A 14011-nucleotide genomic window follows, 5' to 3' on the forward strand; every position below is an offset into this window, starting at 1 on the left:
TTTTTTGGAACATTTTTTGATTTTTAAAAACGTTTTTTGATTTTAAAAAATGTTTTTTGATTTTTTAAAACGTTTTTATTTTTATTTTTAAAAACGTTTTTTGATTTTTAAAAACGTTTTTTGATTTTTTAAAACGTTTTTAAAATTTTTTTAAAATATTTAACAACATTTTACTATATTTATAATTTTTTTATAATTTTGTATACATATATATATATATATATATATGTAAATCATGTATAATAAAAATTTTAAAATTTTTTAAAATTTTTTTTAAGTTTCCACTAATAAACTATGTATAATAAAACGTTTTAAAAAAAAAAAATATAAATATTTAACAACATTTTTCTTCATTTATAAATTTTTAACAACATTTTTCTATATTTATAAATTTTTTATAATTTTGTATACATATATATATATATATAAAAGGTTTAATAGTTTTTTTTAAAACGTTTATAAAACCTTTTGTAAATATATAAATGAAAATATGTTTGATGGGTTAATTTTTTTTTTTAGGGCCGAGGATGAAGCCCGCCCCGCAGCCCGTCTTCGACGTAGTTCGGTGAGCGGTTCCCGTGCATCGGTATCGTCTCATGACTCGGTTCCCGCATATATTCCCGCTCCAGCTCCCTCTGCCCCTCACGCTGCCCCTCACGCTGCTGCTCAACAGGATCCGGGGGTCATGCCGGTTCATCTATTGGTTCAACAACCAGGTCGAGAGCATCTCCCGTTTCTCCAACCCAACCCACGACGAGGCCATAGCACTTGGTTAGTATTTTTTTTATTTGTACCGTTATATTTTTTCCTTTAATTAACTTGCTAACTTGTATTTTTTTTAAAGGTTCACCAAGTCGAAAAATGGCATTAGCCGGAGCATCAACCAGATGATGTACTCCATGCTCCGTTTTGGATATCCAAAGTGGAGTGTGATCCCTTCCGACGAACGAGAGTTGTGGTTTCGTCAGTTTGCGGTATAGTAACTCTTCATTTTTTTAAAGTTTTTACATTTTTTTACATATATTTACTTATTATTTTGTGTTTGTTTTGTAACAAGAGTTCAACTGGCACTCCGATCTTACGGAAACAGTCCGTAAGAAATTCAACGAAAAGGCCATGGACTCTTACACAAAGCAGATAAACGCGTGGAAGACAGTTTGGCAGAAGAACAAGAAGCCACGGTTCATCAACGGGATGGTGTGGGAGCAGTTGATAGCTCATTGGGAGAAGGAAGACACTGCAGAGACGTCTTCTAGGAACTCCAGGAACCGGAAGAGCGATCGTGGCGGGAAAGGTATGTATGTGCACAACCTCGGCGCTTGCTCCATGTCTACTAAGGAGGATGAACTTGTAAGTTTTTTATTATTATTTATCTTTATATTTTTTAAATAAATATTTTCTATATTTCTTGGCTAATAATGGCGGTTTTTTTAGATCGAAGCAAATGACGGTAATCCCGTTGATCGTCTCCAACTCATTAAGGTGGCTCACACTAACAAGACGACGGGTCAAATTCAGGACCCCGTGATCAAAGGTGTAGTTGATTTGGTGGAAGCTAAGATAGTTTCTCAATCTCAGCCTCTCTCTGATGACGGCGACTCCACGGGAGCTTCAACCAACCTGTCTCTATTGCAAATAAATGAGATGGCTGAAAAGGTAATTTTTTTTATTAATATATTTTTTTTATAATGTCGATTACTTACTTGTCCCTATTTACTTACTTTAAATATTTTTGTAGGCGGTTCCTAAAAGGAAAGGAGGCCGTTTAGTTGGGTTGGCCCGTCGTGCTTCTTCGTATCCGGCATCTTCTTCGCAAGCTCTGTATGCCGATCCCATGATTCTCGAGGAGCTACATGACAAAGATGAACGGATTGGGGCATTGGAGGAGCAGAACACCACTATCCTTTCGGAGAATGCCACTATCCGTTCGGAGAATGCCACTATCCTTGCTGAGTTGGCATCCCAGAAGAAGTTCAACACCGAGATTATGCAGAAGCTAGATCGTTTGATGTCTTCGAGTTCATCTTAGTTTATTTCGGCTTTTTAAAACTTTCGGAATGTTTTTTTTTTCTATTTCGGTTTGTATGAATTTTAAACTTTATGAATGTTTTTTTCCTATTTCGGTTTTTATGAATTTAAATTTTATAATATTATTAGTTTTAAATTTCCGATTTTTTAAATTTATTAATATCAAAAAATATATAAAAATGCAAAATTAATTTGTAAAAAAAAATGGGTATATACCGACGGACAATGGTCGTCGGAATATACCGACGGACATATATCCGTCGGAATTTACCGACAAACCACATTTCCGTCGAATATACCGACGAACGTGGTCCGTCGGTAATTTCCGACGCCCAAAGTTCGTCGGAATAAACCGAGGAACACTCTACGTCGGAATTGTCCGACGAACGTTCTTCGTCGGTACGTATTTTTCCGATGAACTCTGGTCTGGTGTATGCGCATCGTAATATCGTCGGAAGTTCGTCAGAATGACGTTTCTCGGTATTCGTCAGAAAGTCGTCGGAAGTTCTGACGAAATTCCGACGAAATTTTTTTTCCGACGAAACGATACCGACGGCGGGTTCGTCGGAAATTCGTCGGAATCGGTCTATTCCGACGAATTTCCGACGATTTCGGCCATCAGAATCCCCCTGTTTTCTTGTAGTGTCTCACTGAGGAACTGAGAAATAAGTACGAAAGTATTGAGGATCCTTATGATCTTTGGATAAAACTAAAATCCATATACTCAATGGAATTATGGCGAAAGGCCATGAATGATTGGAAGATACTCAGGTTCCAGGATTTTAAATCCGTGGAAGAATACGATTCTGTTCTAATGAAAATCGCCCATAGTCATGAACTATGTGATGAAGTGGTTACAGATAATGATCTACTGTATAAAACATATTCCACATTCAATCCAAAGGATCGGTTGCTATCATATACAGCTAAAGGTTTCACAACCTATAATGACCTATTGTCATACCTATTGGCAACTGAGCAAAGAAAGCAGAAAATTAAAGATATCATTGACAGATTTGAGAAACTTCAGAAAAGATGCATTGAGGAACAAAACAGTGAGATGAGATATCCTGAGGCATTGGATCAGGATGAATCCAAGAAAGCCGTGTGGAGTAATATAGATTGTGAGGCCGGCTTATACATTGACTAAAAGAAAGATCTCGACATGATAATTTTATTTTAAGTCTATGATTTCGTGATTTGCTTTTGACCTACTTGATGATTCACGATTTTGTTTTTATATATTATCTTGCTTGGTCTTGCTTGATGATTCTTGATTAAATAACAAATAAAACCTTAATAAAAGGATAATCAGTCCACTGATAGTTGATTTCATGCATGGTTTAACTTTACCTTGATTGTATAGGTTTAACTTTACCTTCCTGCAATCACATAAAATCAATTGTTGGGTGTAGACTAATGAGTCAGTTCACTGATAGATTGATTTCTCGCATAGATTTAACTTCATCTTGATTGTATAGGTTCAACTTTACCTTCCTACAATCACTTGAAATCAATTAATTGGTACTGACAAATGGCAAAAGACACGACATTATTCAGACCCACTGAGTTATAAAGAAATCAATTAATGCCTATACTCATATTTTCTACTGATTTATTCTATGCTAAGGATCAGTATGAAAGAGGCATAAAGCCATGGTAACCAGTATGGTTCACCACGAAATAAACACTTATGGCATGACCAGATTAGCCATCTTGATCCAAAACATGATGAAAAATTAATTAAGGCACAAAAGTGATCCCATAAAATCTCACAATGTGTTATAAGTACACAAAAGGGAAAATCACTAAAATAATTAAGGCCCTACTGTCCTAAGCACTACGAAATTATGAGTATGTTCATGAGGGGGAGAGAGGACTAAAACCCACAGTCCATGATCATATCATAAATTCGGATTCCATGGTTTACAACCATAATATACACGGCTGGAAAGCTTTAAAGCTCTCACTAATGGTACATCACCAACGTCCAGCCTAAAGCTTAAGGACATTATGTATATAAATATTGATTTACATCAGGCCATACATGTAAGCATAGACATTCCCACCTCTGAATGATTAAGGGTCATAAACCAGACATATACACAAACCATCTTAAGAAAATACGAATATTCCACCACATATATGTGTGCCATTTAAGATGGAACCTCAGATGAAGATTGAGAATATATATTAGATAAATAAGACTTCCTCCACGAAACTATAATGTATCTTGTGCCAAACATGAATGATTTAATCAAGTGGCCAAGAACACATATTACAAAAGATAGTAATCTGATTATCCAACTTTGAAAGGAGAAAGTTATCAGGCTGATAAAGAGTAAAGAGTAAAAGAGAAATATAATGGTATCAACCATAGTTGTCTTGGCAAGATCCTCAGACCAAAGATTATGATCTAGACGTTCTAAAAGAATATGATCAAAAGATATAAAAGCTAGCAGAAATATATGCCAGACACACTGACCCGAAAAGAAAAAAATGACTATGTCATACCAGCTTAAGCACCACGAATTTGATGTCTAAGAGACACAATCAAGTTGCTACAATGTCTATTAGAGATAGACAAATAAGTTCCAAATAATAAGAAACCTCAAAAAGTAATGAAAGGTGCTCAGAATCGTACAAATCCGAGTTCATAAGAGAAACCAGTTCAGACAGAGAAATAAGGTTACGCAACCACACATCTAAGGTACCAGACCATGTAGTTTGGGACGCCAAACTGCAAGGTATAAAGGTCTTGGATAATAAGATCTCAAAATCTAATTAGATCATGTCTGGAACAGTATGAAACTGAAGATAAAGAGTGTTAACACCAAAGATGTATTTACATACATAAGATCTCATAAAAGATTGTAGTACTTGGGATTTGAAAGATATAACCTGAGGATCATGAACCCACGTAGAGTACTCGTAAAACCTATATAGGGACGTGAGGTGTTCAAAGAATTCAAAGTAATTATAAGACAGATGGGCGTAGTAACCATGTACATACAGAAAAGCCATCTAAGAAAGAAACCAGTGAATAGATCTTGTGAGATAAGAAATTCCGTGAGATTAAAGGACATGACCACATGGTATAGTGTGTCCATGTTCCTTCTAAATAACGTTCAAGTATAGCTTGATTACACAAGGATACTCACAAGGACCAAGCAACAATTTATAAAGAGATATGCTCCTATATGGTGGATGCTACTACAGAAAATCAAGTTTGATTTTGTCTGGATATTTACTAAAGAAATAATGGTGTAGTAAGCAGCAAATGGATCACTGGATAAAGGTATCAACGTACCATAGAAATATGAGAAAGAAATTCTCATAGAGCAAGCTTTGTTTCTAAGTTGTTTATGGATTGTAATATACAGCAGCTGTAAGTAATATGAAAGACTAAGTATTTAGTGCAGTCAGTCCATACAGAAAATATTATAATTTCTTGTGATCATAATAAAGACCAACTGAGAGAAAAAAGTTTAATGGTTCAAAGGTTCAAAGGTTCAATGATACAAGTTATCGATTGATTAAACATGCTATGTTTTACATATGGAAAGTCTGTAAAAAAATCATAGCCGTGTGTGTGTGTGTATGATTAAGTCAACACGCCTAAGTGAGAACCATAAACCAGGATAGTGACCAGAAGGATGTCTGGTCGTGGCTTAATGATTATAAGCATTGCTAAAGCAAGAAAAGATCGATAACCATGTACAAAGGACATGAGTGTATGACTGCGAATTCATTGTGTGATGAGTTTCATTGCAGCAAATAATTATTGATGGTATGACCTTAGACACTCATGATTATGAACGAATATAGACAAGGTCTATAGCTCAACATGGATCGACAAAAGAAAATGAAGAATGATTGGTTACAATGGATAAAGCCATTGGCACATACGAAGAGATATAAGTCCGAATGAACGAAAGATATGAAGTAAAGTTGTTCGTATGTGTTCTGGGTCTATGACTCAATATATATTGAATGTCCACATTTTGGGAAAGCCATATAACCAAAGAGAATCCGTGGGACATGAAAAAGGACCTGCAAGTAAAGTTTTATTACATATTATAAAGTCCATCCGAGCACCGTTTGAAGCACCATCAGTTCAACCAAGACATGGAGTGATCAGCAGCAAAGATGTACATCCTGACCACATCTTAATGGAGTTCCAAAAGACATACCAACGTCCAAGACTTACAAGTTCATTCAAGGAGAATCCAACTGATCATCTTCACCAAGTCATAGGCAACTTCAACGTTCAAGAAGACTCGGATACCAGATGGGAATGCGTCTACTACAGTGATGCATTCATCAGGGGGAGTTCATGTGTTGTACTCTTTTTCCTGTCTTGTTTTCCCTTTTTACCACATTGGGTTTTGGGTTTGTCAAGAGAGGTTTTAATGAGGCAACATCCAAAGCATGAATGAACCTTGACCGGATGTGTCGATCAAGGGGGAGTGTTATAAACCATTTAGTGATCGACCCATTTATCAGCCCGTGTAGCAAGACGGGCCAAGCCCATCCGCAGGATCATACTGGTGCCTATCTACTCTTGTGTTTATCCACATTATAGTTGGTGTTTATTTTACGTATTGCTAGTAATTATCTAGTTAAGGATAAGTACGATCTCATGTCGATCCAGTACTTAGACTGTCATTACCATATGTATATAAAGACAAGTTCTACTCTTCATTCACAACGGCCATTAACTCTTTGGTCCATTTATTAGCAAATAATCAAGTCGACAAACAAAAGAATCTCTTAGAAGATTCTCATAACTAACTAAGTATGGTGTTTATAATTTATACCATACTAAATAGCAAATCTAAATTATATTAATTAAAAATCCAATAGAAGTATATTTCGTTAAAATTTTGCAACACAATTTTTGTGTAATTATTAATTATTAGATCCCTTTGTTTGTACTCCCTCCGTTCTTTAATGATAGATTTTCTATAAAAAACGTTTGTTTCAGAAATATGTATTTTTTGTGTTTTCTATAAAAAAATTATAAATTTCAAAAAAAATTAATTGACTTTCTTGAATTACTATTGGTTAAAAGTTATTGAAAATTGAAAATTACATAAAGCGATACATTTATTATGGTAGTTTAATGTGTTTTCTTAATATGTGTGAAAATATTAAAAAGTCTATCTTTTAGGAAGCGGAAGGAGTATATTATTGCATTAGTTTCAGTGAAAGGAAGGAATATATTTAGTTTTCTGAAATTTACTATAAAAACCTTACCTATAATTTTGTTATTTCATTATTATGAAATTTAATAGAGAAAAGGTCCAATAAAACAAATGAAATGGAGAGAAGGAAAGGCTTGTAAGAAAGAGGAAGAAGAATCAAAGAAAATATAATAAAAACAAAATTAGAAACAAACGCATGCACCCCCTCTCCTTTCTAGATCTCTCTCCTCTGCTTTCTTCTTTAGCTCCTTAGGGTTTTTGATCTCTCGCTTTAGGTTTGCCGTTACAAATCTCGTCCCCAATGTCTACTTCGCCGGCGAATATGAAGAAGTCTCTCCACGGTTTCTCTTCTCCTCTCACCCTTGGACCTCAACTCTCTGCTGTCACTGACGTGGACCCCAAATCGGACCCATCGCCGGAGACGCCGCCCGTTTCCAACCGAACCGTTGCGTCGCGATCGTCTCGTCAGCCGCGCCTCTCCTTCTCCTCACTCGCTCCGTCGTCCGAGCGCGATCACCAGAAGAAGGTGAAATCGGAGGAGAATCCGCCGCGGAGAGAGGAAGTTCCGGCGTCGGCGGAGGAGGACGAAGAGAAGAGGAAGTGGAATCTGCGGCCGAGGAAGGCGTGCGGCGGTTCGAAGAAGGGGAACGGCGCGGTCCCCGCGGAGGCGTGCGGCGGAGGAGGAGCTTCGGAGGCGAAGAATCAGAAACCAGTCGCGGCGGTGGTGGAGGCGAAATCGAACAGGCAGAGAGGGATTCCGGCGGAGTCTCCCGGGTTAGGCGGCGGCGGCGGCGGCGTTGAGTCGAAGAACGAGAATCACAGGCTCTGGGTGGCTCTGTCTCGTGACGAGATCGAGGAAGACGTGTTCAGCATGAGTGGGAACAGGCCATCTCGTCGGCCACGGAAGAGGACCAAGACCTTGCAGAAACATCTCGATGTAAGTCTCCTCCAGGTGTTCGACGAATTGCCTCTCCGAGAAAGATTGTTTTTTTTTATTAGCGTATCGTGAATGTGTGTGTGCGAGTGTAGGTTATCTTCCCTGGGTTGTGTCTTGTGGGGATGAATGCTGATTGCTTCAGAGTATCCACTTCTCCCGCTAAGGTACTTTTAGGCTTGGATCAACCTGCCCTTTTAGAGCTACATATTGATCCGTAAGATTGTGTGAAGTTGAAGCAAATGAGGTTTTATATTTTTGTTGCATTGTGTTGTTAATTGTAATATTCAATTAATGACAAGAAACCAAGTAACAACTGTTGTATTTCATTTTGCAGCGATGATCGGCCTATAAACATATGTCGACAAAAGGTTAAGCCATCTCCCTTTTTGAACCTTTATCATTTTCATGCTTAATATTATCCATTGCTTGGTTTTTTTGAGCAGTGGGAGTAAGTAGTTGGGAACTTGTTTCTGGTTTGTTGCAGGGTAGATAGGGATGCTTGGTGACATGGTCTAGAAAAATCCAGAATACACAACAGTAAAAGATAGGAAGAAGAAATATCTCAAGAGGCATTGTCTTGTCTCATATCAAACTTAGTAGGAACAACCTTATATAAGTAAATATGGGTAAGTAAGTTCATAAACTATTTATAAAGAGAGAGAGGGTGGTTGGTTCAATTCTGAGTTATCGATAATGAAATACAGAAAATTGGTTAGTATGGTGCTTTGGTGTAGTTAAATTGAATCTCATGGTGGAGTACATTTTATTTCTCTGTGTTCTTTTCCTTTTAACTTGCCAAAGCAAATCAACCGTATATGATTTAAGAAAAGTTTTGTCAAACCATATAAAGCGAGACTCATAAGGTCTCTTAGAGAAATCAAGAAAATCTGCAGTTTAATACTTAAAATGGTACTACTGCATAATTTCATAATTACATCGAAAAGGTGAAAGTGTCACAAATGTGAGACGTAGACCACTTCAATTTTTTTACATCTAGAGCGATGGTCAGCCTACCCTAAAAAGCACCCAATAAGCTTGAAATCTTTTTTTTTTCTTTCTGGGAGAGGTATATTATGCCATGTCTCAGAGTTCTGTTGTGAGCTGACGAGACTGGCCATAAGGGAAACTAAGACTGAGAGAAGATACAGGGAAGTCTCAAGTGAAGGAGAGACACCAAGTGTGTGCTATAAAATCACCCATACATGATTTGGAATTTAAAAAAAAAAAAAAAGAGGAAAGTCATTGCTCGAAGTAAACAAAGATTCGAGAAGTATTTTATATTGAACTGAATTTATTTTACAAAGATATTGGCTCTTACTGGGGCCTTTCTCAAGTCTAGCATGATGTGCCAATAACTTTGGCATGTCAATGAGCAGGTATCAATCAAATCGTGACGGCATCGAGTTGTTCAGCAGTGGGTGCATTAGCAACAAAGTTGATTACAACTTCCCGATTTATTACAATGTCATTAACTCTGTCGGGATTGGAGCCTCACATCATGATCCATGATTGATACATAAACTAAACATTTAGTATAGGCATTTGCGAAAGAGTTACTATAAACAAATTACCATCTGTATAGTTTTATACTCCATAAACTCTAAACCAGATATAAAAATCTAAACCATAAATCTCAGAATCAATTACGTTTAATTAAGTCTGCCACTGCCTCACCCACAAGAATATGTTGATCGTTCATATTCATGTGACTAAAGTGGCATCTTATGCCTCAGGCCCTAAGAGCAACTCCAATGGTTAGAGCCTATTATGGGCTCTAATGAATAATTTAATAATTAATTGTGTGATTTGAAAAGTTTAGAACCTTTGTTAGTGTAATTAATTTTCTCATGGTCCAATGAGAGAACCTCTTAGAGGTTCTTAATTTTTTTTTTTTTTCTAAAGGGTGAAAACATATCATATAAGAAGATGATTCAGTTCAAAAGGCTATTCAGTTATGTATGAAGAGACACGCAGACAAGAGACAGACAGACAAGCCTTGTTGCCAGTTGAAGAGCTTCAAAGCTGGAAACACGTCTCAGAATTGCTAAGACAAGAGAAAAAGGAACAAGAATGAGAGGGCTTTTGAATATGTATACATATACATTATGTTGTAAGATCTTTGTTACTTGTTTTTTACCTGTGTCTTTCCTTTGAGAGGAAACATCTCTTAGTCTTATGGCAGTAAAAATGTCAGGTGTAAATACATAAACACAGCAGTTAATACGGTCACTGACCTGAGTTTCCAAGATTAAAGAAAAACATTAGAATCAAATCTTGGAGATGATAAAAATCTGAGTCATCTCAGTGATATGTACATACAAAAGTTTCGGGTTTCTCGGTGTAATGAAGCAGCTCATTAGTAACTGGATCTGCCACCAGTTCTCCAAATTGGCTTGCTGATTCAGGAGAGACCTGAAAAATCAAAACACAGAAAGCAAACTTTGATTAAACAAAAACACAAGAAACAAAAGCAAGATTAATCTTATGCTCAATGGCAGACCTTGATCACAAGAAGAGTTCCAATTCCACCATATTTCCTATGAGCTTCTGTGTAGTAAAAGCATCAAAGAGTAAGAATGATCTTCAAAACCAAGAGAATCTGTAGAAACCCAGAAACAAAGATCAGAGGCTGCACAAATGAGCCACACTGATACTTGAAAAAGGAGGGGATAGAGTTTATCAAAAACAAACCAATGTTGGATTTCAATAGCCAGATAAGGTAACAATGACCAATTCAAGAGACATAGATATATATACCTCAACGATGACCCTCTCGGATTCGAGCAAGCAACTCAAATTAGCGAAAGATGTTGAACTTGAACCTGAAGCTGTGTGCTGCGACTTAATCAAATCCAAATAGAAAAAAAAAACATTAGAATTTGAGCAATTAATTCCCAAAATATGAACTTTTCAAAAATTCCCAGAAACACGAAATTCACGTGATGTATGTCTAATTGTGGGTGAAAGGAGAAAGCTTTTGAAACCCAAGAATCGATAGAGAATTGAAAATAGGGGAATTACATTGAGTTTGTTTCATTCAAGCGTGTCCCAACTGCCGCTACCTTCTGTTCTCTCTGAATCTGATTAATAACGCAGCGGCCTTTGTCTCCCTGACGGTGGTCTCGGTGGCGTCATGAGAACGAGATGAAGGAGAAGAGACGGTGACGGAGCTTTCACCTTCCGATCAACGACGGATTTGTCTATTGTTGTCACGCTGGAAACCTCGAGAAAGAAGAGAGAGACAAAAAATGCATTATCCAATATCAAAGAGACACGTAACGGGTTCTAACCATCTCTCTAAATGTCATATTTAGAACCGGTTCTGTGTTTTTATTTATTTTTTTTGGTATTTTTTTTAGAACCCCTTTTAAAAACCTCTGATGGAGGTGGTCTAAGGTGATATCAAGGATAATATATATATATATATTATATATAATATATATATATATATATTTTTTTTTTTATCAAATCAAGGATAATATATATCCGCAAGAAGCTCAATGGGCTCTCATTGTATCCTCAATGGGCTCGCACACAGGATTTCAAATCCAGTATTATCTAAGATAACCTATGATAATCGATGATCATCTATTTCTTTTTATGTCACTGTGATTTTTGTGTGCTATTCGTTTATTTGCATGAGCGTGCTTAGTTTGGAGAAGGTTGTCCCATTAATTATGGACTCCTCACTGTTAATTTATTACTATAATAATAATGGCAACAATTATGTAGGAAGTTTAGGACATATGATAGGTTTGGAAAATGGCTTATTCTCTTATGAACTAGTTGTTCCCGGTTTTTTCATAAATGAACTTTCAAGCCATGCCAAAAACCACATGAACAATGGAAAAATGATTTATTCTCCTATGAACTAGTTGTTCCCGGATATTTCACGCACAAACTTTTAAGTCATGCCAAAAACTAGATGAACAACTATATTTTTTGAATTACATGCACAAACTATCGATTTTAAAGTAATTCTCCTAAAACCGTAACGGTGTTATTTAAACGTTAACTTGGTTTATGATAGGTGGAAGGACGGTTTAAAGAAAGAAGAGCAGCAAATACTAACTTACCAATCTCCATGAATTGTTACAAGGAACTATAAAATTAGAGTAGTCTAGGACGCTTGATTGGTTCCGTAAGCGGATGTTACTCTCAGGTTCCGGTCCTGCAGGGATTTATATATTCTCCTCAATCCAGAAATTAATATCATATGATCTCTTTATATGTTTTATGTCATATATAACTCGAAAATATCTACCCAACCAGTTACTATGTCATATAACTCGAAAATGCAAAATAAAATATTTTATCCTCAATTGATGATGAAGAGTAAAACGATTTCTGAATAAGAAAAGCAGTTGACAAAAAAAAAGAACAAAACGACATAGTATTCAATTTTTATCAACCTAAATGAAACCAACTATCTACCTGTCATAAACCAAGTTAACGTTTAAACAACACCATTTACGGTTTTAAGAGAATTAATTTAAAATCGATAGTTTGTGTATGTAATTCAAAAAATAGAATTGTTCATGTTGTTTTTGGCATGACTTAAAAGTTTGTGTGTGAAATAGTCGAAAACAATTAGTTCATAAAAAATAAATTATTTTTCCGTTGTTCATGTAGTTTTTAGCATGGTTTAAAAGTTCGTGTGTGAAAAAACCAGGAATAACTAGTTCGTAGGGAATGAATCATTTTCCCCTCACTTTTATGCGTTTTTGTGTTTCATCACTTCGATGATTGTAGTCCACATGACTCGCACCGTTTCTGCGTTTCTATAGCGATGCCAAATACTCACTTTGTCGGTTTTATTATAATATTTTGATTGTTTCTTTTAGGAAATTAAATAGGTAGTTCCAAATCAAAACTTAATCGCTATCACATGTAGATGTAGTTCAGGCCGACTAATAGGAAAAGGAGTAGTGTTCGAAGTGGGCTCCTCTTGTTTCTGAAAAACCGATTCACTAGAGCAACTCTTTAATGATTACATCACACACACTGTTATAACAGATGCGAGAAGGATAATGTGGAAACATATGATTAAGCACGATACATAAATGACATAAAGATTCAAAGTGATTTATCAAATTGGTTAATATTCACACAAAATGATAGGTTTTATTATTGGAGACAATTCTATATTATTGTTGTTAGAATAGGTTCAAAACATATATCAACACACACCTAAAACAAATCATAGGTACAATGTAGATATCAAACATTGCACGTGTCTCGCATTATAGACCGAAGATATTCTAAACGATTTTTGGTTAACCGATGAATCAATCACATGAGCAACAGCTCACCCCATTAAATATGTATAGCATAAGAATAAATACATACGAGTAGGAAATGGTATGTTTCTGGAGAACAATTTTTAAATATATCCCACTTTGTGGCTTTAGCCAATGTTCAAACGTTTGGAAGGTTAATTGGTTAAATAAAGTGTGCAAAATCATCTGATTGATGTAAAAATAAATAAAATTTACCGTAAGAAATCATTCTTATAGGATACTCTAATATAGTTCGACGTGCGTGCTTTGTCCTATAAGTGTCTTCATACAAAGTACGCTCAGGGGCGGACGTACGGCCAAAGGTATGGGACAATGTTTTTAAACCCGACCCGGACACTGAACCGGACGACTTACTGGGTTGTTGGGTCACTGGGTCGACCGCGGGTGAACCGCGGGTTAATAAATAAATTAATTTTATTATATAATAATATATCAGCTATGTAAATAAAAATATAGAAACTAAAGTTTAATATTTTGTAAATGTTTTTTAAGAAAGTAAAATAATAGTTTGGATATGTATATATTTTATGTTTAAAAAC

The 14011-nt window shown here is 36.0% G+C and overlaps 1 protein-coding gene and 1 long non-coding RNA gene across 8 annotated transcripts; one reads left to right on the forward strand and one right to left on the reverse strand.

Moving 5' to 3' along the window:
- Positions 1 to 7288: 7288 nt before the first annotated feature.
- On the forward strand, positions 7289 to 8950 carry LOC106445074. 6 transcript variants are annotated; one of them, XR_007326251.1, is made up of 4 exons: positions 7289 to 8172; positions 8265 to 8416; positions 8507 to 8540; positions 8616 to 8950. XR_007326251.1 is itself a non-coding variant. In XM_013886560.3 (4 exons), exons 1-3 carry the CDS (start codon positions 7537 to 7539, stop codon positions 8510 to 8512), a joined length of 714 nt encoding a protein of 237 aa, XP_013742014.1. In that variant the 5' UTR covers positions 7289 to 7536; the 3' UTR covers positions 8513 to 8540; positions 8616 to 8950. The 6 variants fall into 6 exon arrangements, 3 of the variants coding, with proteins under 3 accessions (XP_013742014.1, XP_013742013.1, XP_013742015.1); XR_007326249.1 differs by having other exon boundaries at positions 8657 to 8950; XR_007326250.1 differs by having other exon boundaries at positions 8662 to 8950.
- A 464-nt stretch (positions 8951 to 9414) lies between these two features.
- On the reverse strand, positions 9415 to 11511 carry LOC106445075. 2 transcript variants are annotated; one of them, XR_007326252.1, is made up of 6 exons: positions 11194 to 11511; positions 10930 to 11013; positions 10673 to 10771; positions 10492 to 10584; positions 10310 to 10406; positions 9415 to 10216 (listed from the first exon to the last, which is right to left on the reverse strand). It is a non-coding gene; the product is annotated as an uncharacterized LOC106445075 (long non-coding RNA). The 2 variants fall into 2 exon arrangements; XR_007326253.1 differs by having other exon boundaries at positions 10930 to 11007; positions 11194 to 11509.
- Positions 11512 to 14011: the final 2500 nt, after the last annotated feature.

Source organism: Brassica napus, chromosome C7, assembly GCF_020379485.1.
Source record: "Brassica napus cultivar Da-Ae chromosome C7, Da-Ae, whole genome shotgun sequence".
NCBI lineage: Eukaryota > Viridiplantae > Streptophyta > Magnoliopsida > Brassicales > Brassicaceae > Brassica > Brassica napus.

What these genes read in the sequence shown, in the direction of transcription:
- LOC106445074 (XM_013886560.3), top strand. Translation starts at nt 7,537, where the DNA reads ATGTCTACTTCGCCGGCGAATATGAAGAAGTCTCTCCACGGTTTCTCT. An exon ending in CCTTGCAGAAACATCTCGAT is followed by an intron (nt 8,173 to 8,264) that starts GTAAGTCTCCTC and finishes GTGCGAGTGTAG; the next exon opens with GTTATCTTCCCTGGGTTGTG.